General features: G+C 48.7%; 1 protein-coding gene across 4 annotated transcripts in view; it reads right to left on the bottom strand.

Moving 5' to 3' along the window:
• Nucleotides 1–8,118: 8,118 nt before the first annotated feature.
• Nucleotides 8,119–18,971, bottom strand: part of LOC119450695 (arginine kinase Lit v 2.0101) — a 51,067-nt gene continuing 40,214 nt past the window's right edge. The window contains exons 5-7 of one of the 4 annotated variants that reach the window (XM_037714218.2): nt 11,524–11,850; nt 10,751–10,955; nt 8,119–8,374 (exon numbers count right to left, since the gene is read on the bottom strand). In XM_037714218.2, the coding sequence (XP_037570146.1) occupies nt 8,232–8,374; nt 10,751–10,955; nt 11,524–11,850 (675 nt within the window). In that variant the 3' untranslated portion in view covers nt 8,119–8,231. The remainder of the gene's footprint in view (nt 8,375–10,750; nt 10,956–11,523; nt 11,851–18,971) is intronic. The other 3 variants (XM_049666144.1, XM_049666145.1, XM_049666143.1) reach the window with 3 other exon arrangements.

Raw genomic sequence — 18,971 nt, forward strand, 5'->3', positions numbered from 1 at the left:
TCCACTAAGGACAATGCGTCGAACAGATCGGTCAGCGCAAAATTGTGGTAATACTGAGCGGATCACTACGTCCACGGGAAAGATCTACGCAACGGGTACTGAATGTTCACTAAGTGTTAGCCATTCTAATGGGGGGGGGGGGGGGGTAATATATGCCACTTAGGCATGGTAACGAAAACTGAGAGCCCAGATGATACATGTGCCTTTTTTACCATTCGTGTGAATAAAGTGACTTGTTTCGATTGGAACATTATGATCTTTCCCGTGGACAAAGTGCTTCTATTTCTCTACTGTCTACGAATACGTGATCGTCACTCACTTGCACACTAATTGGCCGAGCTGAGCCGAGCTGAGTTTATATGATTAGACTGGCTTGATGGGACTGGCCAGTGTGACCAACCGACCAACAGACCGACCGACTGTGCTGCGCTGGATTGGACTGAGTAGACTGGAGTAATTTGATTGAGTGGAGAGCACTAAAGTACTGGATGGGCTGGACTGGACCGAGTGGACTGAACTGATTCCCTCGCTTCCTCTCGCTGACTTGCTGATGACGCTAAGATAAGCTGCAACCAAACTGGTTACCATTGAGGGTTCTTTGTAGCTAGGTACATAACATGTTTACACAGCACCTAAAGCAGTGTGTTTAGTCAAGAAAACAGTAAGGGTACATATCTAGACCTTATACTTTCTACAAACAAAGTAACGTACACATAGTGGCCATTAGGAACTCTGTAGCATGCGTCATTATCGACTAAGTTAATGGCGGTTTTCTTCTATCTAAACGATATCTGGTACGTGGCTTTAAAAACCATGCCTTGCGCTTTTTGAAAGTTCTCGGCGTGGTAGAGTTCAAGCGCTATAAATTTATACGTTGATATGATGGACAAACATGTGATTTGCAGCAAAGAAATAACACGTATACAGGAGTGTGTGCTCTATTTGACCTTCCGGTTTATAGCTCAGACGAAACGACCACAAAAAGAAGGACAATACAACACACAAAGAGCTTTGTATGTCGTCTTGTCCTTCTTTTTGTGGTCGTTCCGTCTGCGCTATACAACCCGAAGATAATGAACCAACAAGTCCCAATTTACACTACCCTATTTGACGGCCTGCACGAGCCACGCCTTTAGAGGCAGTGCACTAAGCAACACGCTAATTAACACTATCTGAAAAGGAAACCGACTGCGACACTTGCCTGCTTCTGGAGACATTAACTCGCGTCTGGGAACTGATGTCGACGTGGATCCTGCGAAAGGAATGTAAAAAAAAAAAGTCGCAGCAAGAAGCAGTTGTGGTAATTTGATAACATCAACATAAAGGCTGGCGTTTCGGTTTATTCAGCACAGAAACTGTTGTCTGACGTTGTTGCTGCAAGATCACTGGACGTCATCGGCGGATGTCGCCGACTACAACTAATGATGGCCCATCTGTACATAAAAGCTACTTCCGTCTGTAATAGTCCGTATTGAAGGAACGTATGCACCATTGGAGCGGTACTGGCTAGTAGAGCACCTGTGGCGCTACTAGTAGCCCTAATGTAACGGGATCATCCACCCTGTTCTGGCATTGTTAATTCTCATCGTATGTCCCGGCCGTTCGTTTGTGGCCAGAGGTCTTGCTGGGCAAGCGTGGCGCATGCGCACCGCTTAGAATTGGCATTCTTGTGATGACATTGTGGATACGTGTCGTAATTTGCATAACCTCCTGTAACGCTTTTTGAACCTGCTGTCTGCATAACCATCATTTCCACTGGAGAGCCATGTAAGTTGATTAGCGCGCTGCCACGAGTAATCAGACTCCACTAAGTGCTTCCGATTTAAAACTCAAAGGATTTCTCATTCTATGTCGCTCACGCTTCATACATTCAGGCAACACGATAAAGCATGCAGATGGCGCTGGTAGCGTGTATTGATCAGCCCTGTTAGTAATAAACCGGCACATGCTATGAGCATCTTCCTGTAAACCGTGCCTGTATCGTGTGTGTGCTTTAATCTCTTCGATGACCAAACCTTTATTTTGCAAGCTAGAAGCGCCCCTTTTTAGTCAACGAATAAGCTGACAACATACGTATATTATCGATATCTCCGTGAAAGAAAAATATGACCTTCCTTTGCAATCGACCGGATTTGTCCACTGCGAAGCGAACACATCCGGAACGAGCTTAAATTTAGAAAATCATCAAGTAACTTTCACCCAAGAAAACCTCAGCGTGTGGAGGAGGTTTTTCGATGGTAGCCTTCTTCGCGTTGGCGAGAGAAGCATCAATTTTGGGACACGAGACAAGGACGCGCCTCTTTTACGTGTTGCTAGCTCCACTAAGCCCACGTGTCAACTCTAAAAGAAACGTGATGGCTAACCGAATGCATATTTAGTTTCGTTCTTGAGCGTTCGCTTTTGCTCATTGCCTCCAAAGGATGCTAAAGTTTCCCTGACATCAAATACGACCGAAAGATTTTTCTGCCTGCTGTTTTTGAAGGAAACTGGGCAAGATATAAGTAGGAGAAACTTTCATTAAGGTAAGCTGGCAAGTAGAAATATGATTAATGCTCCGGCATATGACTTTGATGCCAGTGTTTCAGCAATTTTGTGCCTAAAAGCAGCACAGGGGCTGGGTAAGATGCAACAAACTTCTTTGAAAGTACATGAATAAATGAACAAAATAACCATGCCATAACTGCACACTGCAATCAAGCTACCTGTCTTCAATTACTGTACAACACAGCCGCGCAACTGCAGCGAATATCTACGCGTCGTGTCGAGCTTCAAGTGACGCCAGCGCATGCATCAAACGTTATGGCAATTTTAAGATACAGGCCAAAAGGAAAACTTTAGTTCAGGCTATAGCTGGTCAATTCTGAGACAGAACTGCGCGAAAAAAAAAATTGCACGCCGGCAGGAAAACGTAGACCAAGCACTCGTTCGCAAATATACATATAAACGTGGCTAACTAGAATAATACCGGCCGGCAAGGCGCGCTGCTTGAAACGCTGAAAAACATGACACGACACGCATAACAGTACCAGACGGGACTCACGACGCGCAGGAAACCAAGCGCGATATTTAGTGCTTTGTTTCGTCTGTCTTTGTTTCGTTACATCTACTTAGTTAAAGATGTGTTTGCTAACCCCTGTCCTGCAAGAACTCGCTTCGCCATAAGTAGAGAACTGTTGCGGATATACCGCTGTCTCAACTATAAAACAGTCCCAGCTTTCAGACATTTCCCACTATTGCGTCAGTCCTTATTCTCCGAGCGCGTTTTCTCGTCCCCAGTTTCACGCGAAGCCTATAGCATCGAGTCTCGGAATGTCTGCGAACTACTTCTCCTGAGCAGAACATAGGCTGCGACGTTCGTCATAATCCCACGAGTCCTGACCTGCGCCGAATCGCGCTTTCAAGCGGCCGCCGCGCAGTGTAAATTCTTGCTCCAGATTGGTAACAGTTCGGGCACTGGAACTCACTTTGAGTTGCTCATGATTGGCCTCCGCGGAGTCCCTCTTGTCGAGGTGTCGCTAGTCGCTCAAGCCTGCCCTTACCAGGCGCCGACTAGCGAGCTGTCTTCCTCGGGTCTTTGACGAGATCGGGCACCCGTCGCCGTTGTTGTCCGCTGCCGCCGCCGCCACCCCGCAGATGCGCGTCTTCGTCTTCTTCTTCAGCAAAGGCTACGTTTCCCTTCTCAAAAGAGGAATGACGTATGCGATAGCTTATACGATATCATGGTCAGAATTATCAAATACGCAATTGTCGTTTGTTTCCAGCTTTACCTTTTTCCGGTACTTCATTCTTTCCTGCAATTATGTGTGCGTACAACCACCCGATTCAGAGCTAATTTCCCGTTCTTGGTATTCGCCGTGTTTTAAAAGGGTCATAATCATCGTCATCATCAGTATTACTTTCTGTGTGGGGCAAGGAGACTGCCATTTTAATTTTTATTCTAAGAATAATCGTGCGGACGCTCCTGCTGCACTCGCGATATTCGCGTTATATTCCGGTATACGCAGTCCCCGCCATAGATTTTGGTACAAGCAATTACTAGAGGGAATTGTAGTGCTATAATAGCGTCTATGGCAGGTGCCAGTACGGCATTTCTGCAAGCAGGGGAACCGGGGGGGGGGGGGGGGGGGGGGGGGAGATGGATTTGGATGACGGTCCTCTGGATTCAGACGGACTTGTGGCTTTGCAACTTGATTATTGTCAACAACATCTTGCGTTTACGATTACGCATGTGCGCAGATAACAATTTGCCTTGCTCTGTTTAGAAAACTCTGGTTACTTAGTGATTTAATAAGTTAAAGTCTATTAATAAAGTCAGAAAAACGTCTGAAGAATATTAGACAAACCGTGTACTAATCATTTGTCCCCTGATAGCTGAACGATTGTGCAGTTAGAGTTCCCAGTATAAAATAAGAATATCTATATATATGGGTCATTCCATCTCAACTGTGCTAGGTATTTCTTTCGCCCATCTTCGATTCTGCTAAAAATCATACTGTTTTATCTCAATGTGGGGGAATTATTTAAGCGATCTTTTTCATAATTTGTTTTTGATTTTCTGATATTTTCACTATACATACATATATATGCCCTCGAGGACCTGCTAAGGTCTGCTGGTGCGCGCATTTTGTAGTAACTGCAGTTCACTTATTTTAAAAATGATTTAATCAGTGGAAATGACTATTTCGCGAATTCCGCGGTATTGTGTCAATTTATTGCAAGTTCGTCGATTGCTTCCAGATGTCGACATTTTTTTTTTTCACAGAATGGTGACAGGCAGCGCGAAATTGACGAGAATGGGTGCGCGTGCATGTACGCGCAAGTTTCACGTGTTAATGCCACTGTAGGTGCGTGAAATTTTGTATTCACGTTTTTCTCGTTGACTTTCATGTGAGTGAGTGCACGTGGTGGTATTCATGCCGCCATTAAATGTAAGTGTGCTTGTGGTCATAGGTTACCTACCAACTCTTTTATTTTGTTCACTATGACAGAGAAAATGTATAAATCGAGCTCAGTGTGCTTGCAATCGCACTCTTGGGGAAGGCCGGTCCCTGGCAGAAATGTCGCAATGAAATGTTTTTGGCGTTTACTACGTGCGCCTCCACTTCCCCTAATTTATTAAACACTGGATCCGAAGAACACCTTGAAATGTGGTGAACGCGGTTTAAATCACGGGTCCGGGACCTCAAAGAGGTGCGACGTATTGCCAACGCATTTCTCTCGCACTTGCCCTTAAATCGCCACTGAACTTTTTAGTTATGTTTCTTGATTATAATTTGTTTCTTCTCTCGCTTTCCCACCTTTTCTAATGTATAAAAAGCCGCCTTGCACAAAATAACCTTTCATTTGGTAGGTGGCCCTCCATCTGGCGTCGTTCTGTTCCGGCCCGTACTTAGCTCTGTTTGCTTTCGAAGATATGTGCCAATTTGCTCAGCACCGCGCGTTATTGTCTCAAACGCCAGCGCCCATGTCTTCGGCTCGGCGCGCAGCGTTTCGATGGCAGTAAGATCCCTATATAAAACATATTTTACTTTTTTATATAGGGACCTTAAATGACAGTGTCTCGAAGCGCTAGCTGTGGCAATTGAGGAAAGAGTGCGAGGATACTACCCTTACCACCGATACCACGGTGCGATTTTCGCCGCTGTGGTACACTGCATTATCTTCCGGATCAGCCCACGAAAACAGACACGAAGAAAAAAATTGTGCTTAGCTCCCAAAGAAGGCTTAACGCTTTAAAAAAGTTGGGGTTCCTCGTGTTACAGTGAGTGAGGCGTACCGCTCGGCACTCTAGCACTCGGCATGCGCATGACGCACTCCCATGACATCGGCATTCCAAAATGCCCCCGATTGCGAATACAGAGTGGTATTTGGAGGTATATACGTTGACTCGTAAGGCGTCAAATAGCCCTTTGAGCGAGAACGCCAGCGCCTGTCGTTTGTTGTAGCGAAATGGCAGGTAAGTTCCCTTTGGCTGCGGCGCCACGTCACGAGCCCGCCTTGACGGAGCAGAGTGGGCGAAAGGGAACAGGTGCTGCTGCGATAGTTTGCCAAGTGTTGCATGAGGGGAGAGGGCATCGCCGCGATGCCACGTCGCCGTCTCGGAAGCGAGTATACTGGTTCTTTATGAAGAAGGGAAAGGTTGGCGCTAACTTCTGCAGCCCTTGAGGGAGCGCGGCTCAGCGCCAACAGGGAGGGGGAGAGGGGGGAAAAGATAGGAGAGGAGATGGTGAAAATGTCGCCATGGTGGGGGAGAAGCAAACCAAAGCAAAGCGAAGCAAATCGGAAGCCTGCGCGCGGCCAAGTATCTCTCTCTCTCTCACCGGTCTTAGCTGCTGCGCGCGCCTGCCGGCCTTACTACTGCTTCCTCGGTCTCTCGTCGCGCAGGACGTCGGTCGCATGCGGCGTTGACGCCACAGGCTGCTGCTGCTGCTTGCTGGCTTGGGCAGCATGTACAGCTATGGCGTAAAGCATCAAACGCAAAGAGTTAGCGTTAGCGTTGAGTGTACCACACTGCGCATATGCTGTACGTGAACGGTGCTACGTAAACGCTATTTTCGGGATTTAGCGGTGAACGCTAACGCACGCAAGGGGAGCCTTACGTACGTCGTCGGCCTGCACTGTTCGGCTCATTCGTTCCCCACTAATGCTCGTGTTTGCTTAACATTTGTGTGATGATGCTTCGACAGTGGTGTACAGGTGACAAATGGGCATTGTTTTCGATATACGTTCTCGATTATCGGCGCATTAGGCTTAACGAGAGGATTTGCTCATGTTTCATACAGCAATCGTATTTGCTGTATACGCCTGACGATGGTGCCCAAGTGTATTTCGCTTATTCGCTCGGTGTAAAGCTGCGCTGTTGAGCAGGCCACTACTTGAGGACACGTACAACCTGTGCGGTCGCTCTCGTTCTCGTTACCGTAGCGTCACACGCTAACGCAAGCGTTTTACGCTATGCTAAAACTCACTATTACTCGCAGCGCAAAACTCAAGGACCGCTCAGCGGCGTTCAATTGGACTAATGTTATTGCACTCATAATTTAGGTGTCCGTTGGATTTTTTTTAAGGACCAGACACACCGCCCTCTACTCGGGATCTCGGCCACAGAACGAGGCTTGACAGCATCGCTCGCACGGCGTCGTTCGGCGACAAGGTCGTCGGTCAGAGGACGAGCTATCGACACATCACGTCGATTTCAATGCTGCGTAAGCGTGTGCCTCGGACAATTTTTTTAGCACGCAACGCAGCGTTCCCAAGTAGCACGGCCACATCGTTTCACTCTGAGCCGGCGTGGCGTTCGAATTAGTGCCGCTCCATTTACCTGCAATTTTTCTCCAGAGAGAGAGATTGTGTTTGTGAAGAGGAAGAGGCGCTGCAACCAGCGGTGCTCAAACGCTTTCTCCTCTATGGCAGCGCTCATTCTTAAAGCGAGTGCTCTCCCTCGTTTCCAGAACGTTGAGGTGGTGGAGGTTTTCCGACATACCCCATTCGTGAAGCATTGTTTACCTTTCTGTAGAATCTTTCCGTTTTTAAAGATAATAGAACATCAGTGAGAGTCATGCTTACAAACACCGCGGAGTTAGCAGCACACTATTCAAACGTGCTACCAGTAGGCAAAGTAGCGTTATCCCGGAGCACCATGCACGTATTTATTGCGCATAGACAACTACTGTCCTGCCCTGGAACATCAGAAAAAAAAATTTGCCGTGGTTGAACGCGGTTAAGCCAAATTTGTCAAGCGATAACACGGCCTTGCTTGTTTTGAGAAAGGACACAGACGCTGCTCGGCGCCATCAGCAACTACCGCATCTACAATTGCACCACAACACACAGACGCTGCTCGGCGCGGCAGTAGCAGTGAGCGAATATACCTCCATGCTGCGTCTCGCTTCAACGCGAACTAAGCGTCAAAAGCACAGCACTCGGCGCACTTTGTCCACATCGTAGATCGCTTTCAAGACATGGGCGCCCACGCGGCGTATGCAGCAGCCGCCGGTAGTGGCAGGCTAAGTCCCAGTTTGACCTTGGCTGTGCTTTAAGGTCAGGTTTACGGAACCAGATGTTTTCTGGGTTTGTACCTGGAGTAGTGGAGCTATCGCTCTAAAGAACGGGCTGACGACAGGCTTCGAACGCCTTTAATATTGTGTCTCTATTTACAATGAATTTGTGACTTGCGCGAATTTCAACAAAGAAGCTGCACTATCTGCTCCTCTTTGGTTGCAGGGACCGCCCTAGGCCTCTTTTTCTAGTTTGATCAGTTCGAGGATGCCGTCCTGCATCTCCCTCACTGCCTGGTACTCGGTGAGGCCCAGACGGCGCTTGTTGGAGATGTCGTAGACGCCGCCCTCGCTCTCCGTGTGCTCGCCTCGAGTGCCTGCGGTGCGAAGAGGGCAGCACAACAGTTTTATGAAGAAACACATGACACGAGATAAAAGATGGTGTCGATTGGACGAATCACTGAGAATTGTGAACGATGCCAGGGCATAAAGATAATCTTAGTCCATCGAATTTTCTGTTCCATGTCAAGCTGACAACTGTAACCACACTAATACACAGAGTATGTATGTATGTATGTATGTATGTATGTATGTATGTATGTATGTATGTATGTATGTATGTATGTATGTATGTATGTATGTATGTATGTATGTATGTATGTATGTATGTATGTATGTATGTATGTATGTATGTATGTATGTATGTATGTATGTATGTATGTATGTATGTATGTATGTATGTATGTATGTATGCATGCATGCATGTATGTATGTATGTATGTATGTATGTATGTATGTATGTATGTATGCATGCATGCATGCATGCATGTATGTATGTATGTATGTATGTATGTATGTATGTATGTATGTATGTATGTATGTATGTATGTATGTATGTATGTATGTATGTATGTATGTATGTATGTATGTATGTATGTATGTATGTATGTATGCATGCATGCATCTTTTCTATCTATGAAACAACCTAGGCTAAAGTCGAAACCGTCGCTTCCAAGATCGAAGAGCATGAGGTCGCGGTATCAAAGGCCGACCGCGGTGGCCGCATTTCAATGGGGGTGAAAATGGAAAAAAATTAGGGGCAGCTTTGCACTAGTGGTGTGAAGAGCGGGCAAACAGCGAAGCTAGTGACCCCACCTAGCTTTATCTCATTTCGGCCAAGTTTTTGCGAGGTAAAGCTTCGAGACTCGGCCACGTTTTGCGCAAGATCACCCCGGAATCATCGACAGCCCAAGAAGTAACGAAAACTCGGTCATTAAAGCATGTGGACGCTTTTGGACGCTCGAAAGCTTTTGCTCGGTTTAGCGGGCTCGTAACTCCGGATCTTCTGCGAATCGCCAACGAGTATCGCGCCGCTTCGGGATCGGACCGAAGTCGTTTCACTCGCTCTAGAGCAGCGGCGTGATGGCTTTCGTTCCGCGCTTCCTCTTCTTCGGGCGCCCCATCTTCGCCGCGATTGCTTGGCGCGGAGACGACGGGGCTTTTGTATCGTCGTGGCGACGACGCGGAGCTATATATCTCTTGGGTCGGCACAGTGATGTCACGACTTAGCTCCGCCTCTGCGCAGCCGCGGCAACCACTCCGCACGGCGCGGTGACATCATGGCTCGGCAAAGCTAAGGCGAAGCGATGTGACGTACACGATGACGTCACGACTCACGCAGCTGTGGCAAGGCTCGGTGCGGTCAGCGCAGCTGGGGCGAAGCGTTGCTAGGCGACGCATGGTGACGTAATCGCCAGGTGGAGGTTTTGCGGCGTACACTCGACGGACCATCCTCGAGCTTAAACAGCTTCACTAGTTCACGGGGATATCTGTCATTGCCCTTGTACCCTTTGTACACTACCCCCAGGATCGGCCCACATTTTGGTGTTACACCTGACGGCAAACGCGCATCGCATTGATTCACATGAATGCGATGCGCTAGAAATTCGACGCGTCACTTCTCGCATTTATTTAAATGGCACTAGTGGGGCCCCAGCGTAGCATAGGGGCAAATATAATGTGCAGTGATCTAGTGTGCAGTGCTGCAGGTCGTAGTCGGCAGGTGTCTAACCGGCAAGCCAGCAGCTAGTAGCAGCCGGTACTCGTAAAATGAGTTCAAGATGCAATGAAAGCTTCGCATTAACTAACTGTTAACGTTGTAGTAACCACAGTAAATAGAACTAACGAGTGCTACTACTTTTTTGATTCCTTCTTTCGTTCAGGCAGCGATTGTTAGTGCGGGTACCAAAGCCCGATATGTTATAAAATCACGCGGTGACATGTACATAAGCATCAATAGAATTTCTATGTTTCTAATTTCTAAATTCCAAGGTTGTTCCCATTGTGACGCCGAACACACATGCTAATGCCGTTCCTTGGAGGCACTTAGAAACAAACGCGTCTTAAGTGCTATTTAACATGATGTACAACTGGTGGGAGCCGAAGGCTTTTTGTGTGGCACTTTTGTGTTTAGTTTGTTGATATGCTATATTGACGTTTAGGAAGCTGGAAGCCCTCAATTGTACTGGTCATTTGCGTCCGAGGTTCGTTTGCTATTAGAAGTCCATGCGAGGCTGTGCGAGATAGCTGTGAAGCTTGCTACTGAGTGCAGCGTTTACGCTGCTTGTGCAATCATTTGCTTGTTTTCTTCGAGAAGCTGCTACTGCGGGCGACCAGTAAAACATGAAACGAACGCTTCAAAACTCGGTAAAATGCGCTTGATCGCGTCGTGCCGAAGTGAGACACATACGTACCTCGCACTTGTAGGTTGTACTTGGCCGCAATTTTCTCCAGCTTCTGTTTATTGGCGGCCAGCTTAGGCAGCTTGATGTGCACACTGGCACGGATGGTTGTGCCCAGGTTGGTTGGGCAGAAGGTCAGGTACCCGAAGCGGTTATCCCGGGAGAAGGGCAGCTTCTTTTCGATCTCCTTTACAGCTTTGACCAGACGACCATAGACCTGAACGGAACGCAGAGGAAAAACACGTTGACGACCGGAATGATGTCCATGTATGTGAAGAAGGTGCATTGGCTGCAGAGCAGGGCCCTAACGATGACTTCACGGCTTATGGGCGTTTACACAAAATTCCAGCGCCACGTTGAAATCGAGTTAAAGTTCAGCAGACTACGTTGCTTTACATGGAGTGCGTTTTGTACGAGATACGCGAAGTATGCCTGGTTACCCCCGAGGGCTATTGTCACTATATGACGATGGAAGTGTAGCAATATCAAAAGTCGGTTATAGCGTTTGACATATTGCACAGAAAGGCTGTGTAGGCACAGACTATGCGCGACTGCTAAACATTTCCGCCTTGACGTAGCAGCACTTCTGTCACATAAGAAACAGCCGGATGCAGCAAAATTCATTGGCACGAAGTGTTGTCGGCAGTGGAAAGTACCACTAAGAGTTCGACACAGACTTTTTCGTTACGCAGAACATGTTTGCTCGCAAGGGCAGCTTTAGATTATACCAAGTGCTATAGACTTCATGCACTGTGCGGCATCATGACGCATAGAGTGCCCCTTACCTGCTTGAGATCCCCTCCCTTCTGCATGGAGATGATACGGAGGTGGTCCTCCTCGTTGACCCAGACGAGGAAGGTCTTGTTGTCGTTGTGGTAGATGCCTCTTCCTGTTGGCCAGAACCGGCATGCATTGGCCGCCTGCAGGAACCGGTCTCCCTCCTTGAAGAGGAAGTGGTCGTCGATGAGCTGCTGCTGAACCTTCTTGCTCATTCCCGTGAGAGGGTAGTAGGTGCCCTTGAGCTCGCCACTGAGAGAGGTGAGTGTAGAGCTGACCTTCTTCTCCATTTCCTTGTACTGGGCTTCGGTCAGGCACGGGTTGAACGGGTAACCCTGCAAGGAGAAATAATGGAGTTGGAACTTGCCCGTGAACGCATTACCGTTTGCGGAATATCGGGTTAGTGGAGATGTGTACGGCAGATGTTGGTTTCTATTGGCATCTCCTTCCAAACGGGGTGGACATTCCCTAGGCCCTACCATTCCTTGTGAGTGAATATCCTGGCATTGTATTACAATGTGCCGATTCATCTCCGGACTTTTGCAGCTATAGGCACATGCCTCATCCGGTTCCGAAAATTTGCTTCCGCATGGATTTTTTCCCCTCCCGTAGCCAGCTAGTGCCTCAAATACCAAGGCACTACACTTCGTGTTGTCGTACTGATAGTCCCTCCTGATTTATTTCGTGCCATATCTGTAAATTTTAACATTCTTTGTTTCCGTCCTTTGCATCTAATTTACCGGCTCTGTTTCTTCTACTCACTTTTTATTGGCTCCGCGTTTTCTCTTTGCACATGAAATTACCCTGTACTTCGTAGCCAACTTTTCTGACCTCTTCCTCCACTGCGTGCCCACGCTTTTATGGTACGGATGTCTGTGCGCTTTAGCCACCCATTTCATTTCATCCGTGTTCCCGAGTCTTTCTTCAAAATTGATCTTGCTCTGCGCTTCTCTGACTTATACTGGTATGCGAGCACGTTAGCGCTGGTACAATAACTACTTTCCAAAATTGTCGCACCACTTCATATTTGTTGCTGCCCCAAAGCGCTCCATGGCTTATTATTGCTGTATTCCGTGTCCCATTCGTCCTCACATTATTTTTGGGAATATTTAAGTAGGTCTTTTCTTCGTATATGATCCCGCCAGGTATATATATTGTATGACTATGGGTATGACTTGTACCCGCCGCGGTGGCTTAGTCAGCTAAGGCGTTGCGCTGCTGAGCCCGAGATCGCGGGATCGAATCCCGGCCGCGGCGGCCGCATTTAGATGGAGGCGAAATGCAAAAACGCCCGTGTGCTTGCGTTGTAGTGCACGTTAAAGAACCCCAGGTGGTCAAAATTAATCCGGAGCTCTCCACTACGGCGTGCCTCATAATCAGAACTGGTTCTGGCACGCAAAACCCCAGAAAGAAGAATGGGTATGACTTGCTGTGGAATTAATACTCGTCTCTTCATTACACGACATAATTTCCGATTTTGCATGGGCTGAAATTCAGGCTTAGGTATGTCGTTTCGGTGCTGCACATATTCCATTGTCTATGTGAAGCTCTTGCGTTGTCCCCTAGTAGCCCTATGTCATCGGCAGATATTAGCCAGGTACCCTTTGTTCCACCTTCTACCCCTTGAGGACGTAAGATAAATCAAATCTAATTCACTGTTTTCCAGTCGTCTTTCCATTCCCTTAACACAAAGCGTACAAAACAGTGGAGAAAGAGGATATCCGTGCTTCAGTTCTCGGTGAATGTTCATTAGATCTGTGCATTTCCGCCCTTCACATACCTTTTGTACTCGGTTGTCCCTATATATGTCCCTGAGCAGCTCCACGAAATCGTGATGTATGGCGTCGTGATTGAGGATATCCCATGAACATTCTCTGCCGATGTTGTCATAAGCTCCGTTAGTATGTAGAAATGCTACTTGTAGGGGTACATTTTGAGGGATTGAGTTTGTAGAAACATACTATTATCCTGCAAACATCTGCTCGGCCTGAACGCATTATGTAGTTTCCTCAATACATAATTTTCACCTCACACTTGTACAACTCTTATTTTATCGCTTGCACTGCCACGTCGCTATAAGTGTTAGTTCTTAGCTACCAGCACTAACGCTGGTAGCGATGTCCTGTGACGAAGAATTTAACAGAGCGAACAGAGGCAGAGTTGATATAAGCCACTCAAGAGGAAAAACTCCCCACAGTGCCTATGCAACCGCAAGGGCACTGCCATATTGCTACTCTGTGTGGTCGAGCAGGCGCTGACGACGAGATGCAATGGAGACGAGACGTGCAATCAACGCGAACCAGAACCTCGCTCAGTATGGTGACCCCATGTAGTTAAGGCGCCAGCAAACGCATCCTTTCCCGCACCGTAAATTTTACAACAAATGTTTCTAAAAAGCCACCACATCTTTAGGAAAAAAATATACGAAATGAACTTTACGCGTTGTCCATACGTACAGTCGAGTGCAAAATTTTAGAGACCATGGAAGCCGCGACTAAACTACATCACTGCGCCTTCTTACGGCTGCGCGCCTAAGTTCGAGAGCCCATACTGCGCACGCGCGCCCTTTTTTTATCTGCCAGCCTGCTCGTTTGGTCGCTTCAGCCGCGCACGCACCGGAACGCTGACGAGAGCGCAAGGTGCCACTTCTGCAGTCACCGTGGAATCGCCTGAGTGATGATACCGTCATGTCGTGACGAAAACACTTCAATTGTACTGGCAGCGCTGGGAGCGCGCCACCCTCTGCTCCTTGCTTCTAGACGTTCCGCCGCGCGGAACACATGCTTTGCGTCACTTTTTCCGAAATCGAATTATGTGATAAGGTCAGGAAGCAGAGATGTCGTTTGCCCTCTACGATTCCACGGCGACTGCACAAGTGGAACCTTGCGCTCGCTCTCTCTCGTTCCGGTGCGCGCGCGGTTGAAGCGACTAAACGAGCAGGCTGGCAGACAAAAATGTACGCGCGTGCGCAGTACGCACTCTCGAACTAAGCGTGCAGCTGCTAGAAGGCGCTGCGATGCAGTTTAGTCGCCGCTCCCGTGGTCTCTAAAATTTTGCACTCGACTGTACATGCTGCGTGGTAATGCTTGTTTTTGCATAAGATGAAGAATATAAAATTTTAGCGTTACAAAAATGAGTAGTAGCAACAAGGCTACTGCCTCTGCAGGTGCCAAATTTTCGCTCAGCATTTCCTCCAGAGTTTCTATACTAACTCTATTCACATATGTTGAAGACAGAGACTGACGTGCGTCGGATGCGGCTTATTGATCGAACTGCTAAGAAGGCGCTGGCACGAGCCCTCCCCGCATGCCTTCTCAACCTCTTCGTCTTCTTCAGTTTTCATAAAACTCCCGCAGCTGCATTCAGGAGGTAGAGCCGTGGTATAATGACGATGGACTTACTGGCTGTTCGACAGTAGTATCAGGAACGACCGCGCCATACCGTCTCTTCCTGGAAACGCCTTAAAGGGATATGGACACAAAATCTGAAAATTTAATGAAAATGCTGAAAATGAATCCTCGTTGTGTGATTACACCCAAAAGAAGTGTCACATAGCCCATTTTTGAGCCGATGGCTTTATTTTTTGGCGTTTTTGTGAGCGCGCGCCTCGCCGCCCGACCCGCGGGAGTTGGAAGCCGTGACGTCACGACACCCTTGTCAGATAGAAAGCCGGCCGGCCGCGGTCATTCGAAGCGCGCCGACGCCGCCATCGCGAGCATGGATTCAATTCTGGTGCCTTTACTAACGATGAGTACATGTCTGAAGACGAGGATCGTTCCAACTAGGCAAGAAATATTACCGCCTACGGTTACGAGCCTTCGCTGTCGAGCGACGAAGAAGAGCAGGCGGCCGTGGAAGTGCCGGTCAGGTTTTCGCGAACCGTAGCGCGAAGAATTTCGCTCTGCATCAGGCACTTGTGCAAGAATTATTTGTAATTTCCTCTGTAAACTTGCTTTTTCAAAAGTGCACGCAGGCGAGGCAGCTGCGGGGTACTTCAGCACTGCGTGGATGACTAAATAGTAGTTTATGCCTTCGGCGTGAGCAACTGCTGTGAGGTATTAGTACCTCCGAGACTCTCACGTCCACTTCACCAGCCGCCCGACAGATGGCACCACCTGTCTGGTGTTCTCCCCAGTTTACCCTGCTTTTAGCCTGTGGAGAAGCACAGCTGTGTGTGTGTCTGCCCTGCTGCTATGTAGGACTGATCTAGTGAGTCGAGCTCGCGCTGCTAGCCTTGTATTGTTTTACGATGCTTTGCCAACATTTTTAAAGACATTACTGCCTTCGTGCCCAGCCTCGGGCATCTCGTTCCAGCCTCGCCCTCACACCGCTCAAGAAGGCTGCAAGTGAACAAAAACAGCACCGACCATCTTTTCGCCTCCTCTTTTCAAACGCGCCGCTGATCATTTCTGCCTTGCGTTTCCGTGAGAAGACCGATGGCACAGCGTCAGGCTTTAGGCGTTGCCTTTTGAGCGGCATGCTAAGGCTTTTCAGCACAACCGGGCTCGTCACATAATCATCGTCGACGAAGTGGTCCGCGCAAATGAATTCATTGTTTAGAGATACCCGAAGAGAGATACACCTCCGGAAACACTGCGACGGTTGTGGCCGAGCTTGGCCGTGCGCGCGGGTGGGTGTTATGACGTCAAATTTCAGCTTCTGCCGGCGGTCGCTTGGAGGCAAGGTGCAACAGAAAATCGCAAAAAAAAAAAGATGGTTCTCGTTCTTTTTTTTCAAAGCAGCTTGTATTCGTCATTTTCAACAGTTCAACTTTTGTTCTGACGCAAAAAAAAAAAAAACCACCCGCCAACATTGGTGCCCGTATCCCTTTAACGACACGGCCTGTCTTCTATGTCAGAGGCGGCGCGTTTATGTCCTCGGCGATGACAAGATCGCCGGGATTTAAGTTTGACGACGGAATAGGCTTGCTGTGGTGAGCAGCGCGCAGGAGCAGAAAGTATTTTATCTTCCAATGTTTTCGAAGCCGCCAAACAAGCTTTTGATTCGCTTCAAATTTTGTCTCCCGCACTATGTTCTTGATGTAACTGGTAGGAATGTACGGCTCATCGCAGAGGTCGGCTTGTATCCGGCAACTGGTCTTTGCGTGAAATCTGCGCGCGTTGCACCTTGACTGCTTTGGCCTCGCGGAAGACTGTATGGGTAGATGGGTGGTACAAGCACTGGCTTCTTGGGTGTCTTCGTTGACTGCGACCTCTGTATCAATCGCGAATTATGTGATTTCTCTCTCTTCTGAGGCTGTTGACTTTTCTTTCACAATCGCTCGTCACTTACCGGCTTTCGTTCGGCCTGCTTTCCTGCTCAGTGAGAACGCTGTTTTCAATGATGCTAAATTTCACCAAGGGGCTATGAGATATCCCTGTAGGAGTGGTGACTGGGGTCGCGGACGTGGTCTTACCGCTGGTAGGAGGCTGGCTTCTGTTGCGCCTTTCTAACTGTCAGTACAAGTTGAGTCTGGAACGGAGCGGAGATAAAGTTGGCCGCCTCCCTTAGTGGGTTGGCAAGCATCGTTGGCGTCTTCTTGGTGTAGGTGATGCCTATTGCACCAAGTCACCAAATATCCATCGAGTCAATTTCGTGCGCACCTTGCCTCTTATGTTCACATGCAAGAAGCAGGGCAGACGGGTAGGCGCTCAGAGCAGGTAAACCATTGGTCGGCTTTGATGGGTAAACGCCTTGCACCATCCAACCAAACACAGTCTCTGCTGTACAGAGGAGCCGCTTAGGCGTTCTACTTATCAGGCCACTGCCCACAAATAGTAGTCTGCGCCTGCAAGAACACTGATTGTTGGCACCGTCGATTGCTCAGTCGATGCTCATCAGCGACGAGCACCTTGCGATCACTCAACTGCGGGAGGAGATCTTGTCCGATGACTGGAGACTTCAATGCGCAGGCTTCCTCCGATGCCTCCCACGCGTCAAGATGTCGCGGGAGTCGAAACGACAATGAAGTTTGAGCCTGACACTTCGACAGCTGTAATGACGGGAACACTTATAATTACCAAGCGTCAGCCTATAGAGATCTTCTGTCCAGAGGGAAGGCAGCTCGAGCCCGTACTGTGACCGTTCGCATCAGGACAGCTGCCGACGCAGAACTGCTAGCAGGACTGGGGACTTGTCCCTTTCCGTCGAGTCATGGTTGACAAGTGTCTTACAGCTCTCGGCAGATGGGCTGTTGCAGGTCTTGTTTCCATATGACGCAAAAGGCTGAAGGATGATGTTTCGAGCAGTAACTGCACTTCAGCCACGCGGTACTTTAAACAAGTTATTTCCAGTTAGTCGGCGTCTAGTCTCGTCGGCTGATATTGTGACGTGGCAGTCCTTTACAGCGTGGTCACCTTGATGGCACAGTACACAGCAGGGATGATCCTTAGATGCAGATGCTGCGGCCGGCGCTTAGCCTGACGTTACCGGTGGTTGTAGACAAGGTTGGCATCACCCGTGTCCCGCGGAGGTGTTTTTCGGTAGGGACCGTGAACGGGAGGCCTGGCTGTCTCCTCTGCTCTCGACTTGCCCCAGCAGGAACTTCATGATCTTTCACACCTTCTATTGTCCACGACATCGGAGTAGGCCCGTCGTCGGTCTTAGTCTCTTCATGCGTTGACGGCATAGAATGGCGGTATTTCCGGGGAGCGAGCGCATAAGGACACGATGAAGTATGACCGCATATTCTTACGCTAGAACACCAAAGCTGTCGAGGCAGCGCGTACGAAAGTGCACCTCATCGTAGAGCTACCACAGCTGCGACACCTGAGAAGAGCGATCGACGGGCGCGATGGCGCGCACATTGACAATGTGGTCTTCAACGAGGTCGGTATGACGGCCAAAGCTCTCTCGGCGCACTCTCACCGCTACCGCGGAGTTCGCTTCCGCCTAGCGCACACCTTCGATTGCACTCTTCGCTGTTCTGGCTAAGTATGATCTTATATACGAAAGCCTCTTTACGTCAGACAGCTCGCGGTTGTTATGGATCGTGGCCTTGAAATGTTTCCTAAAGCTGTGACACTCGCGAAGTTCACTGTGTAGCGAAGCGTTGGAACTCTGAAGTGGGTTGTCCGCTCCCGCGCCTTGAAGTGGGTCGTACGCTCCTGCGCCTTCTAGTGGGTTGTTTTCTTCGGCTCTAGAGCGCCGCTCGTACTGAGAGTCCGTGCTGCGCTTTTTGGACTGTCGCCCTTGCACTGCTTTAAGTGCCGTCCAATAAACACCCTTATAACTGGAAATAACGGGTACCTGTAGCTTCGGTAGGGGAACTAGATTTATCGGGGCTCGGGAACTTGCTTGAGTGGAGATGCATTGGGTGATGGGTACGCTCACAACGCTCTGTGTCGCGCTGTTTCCAGCCCTTGCATCAGAATTCAAAAGGAAGCGGGCCCGGCTCATGGTGTTAGCGATCTTGTCGTGGTACTTCCAGAGTTGCGGTGGCTTCCGCCTCATACCG

This window comes from Dermacentor silvarum, chromosome 4 (genome assembly GCF_013339745.2).
Source record: "Dermacentor silvarum isolate Dsil-2018 chromosome 4, BIME_Dsil_1.4, whole genome shotgun sequence".
Lineage (NCBI taxonomy): Eukaryota > Metazoa > Arthropoda > Arachnida > Ixodida > Ixodidae > Dermacentor > Dermacentor silvarum.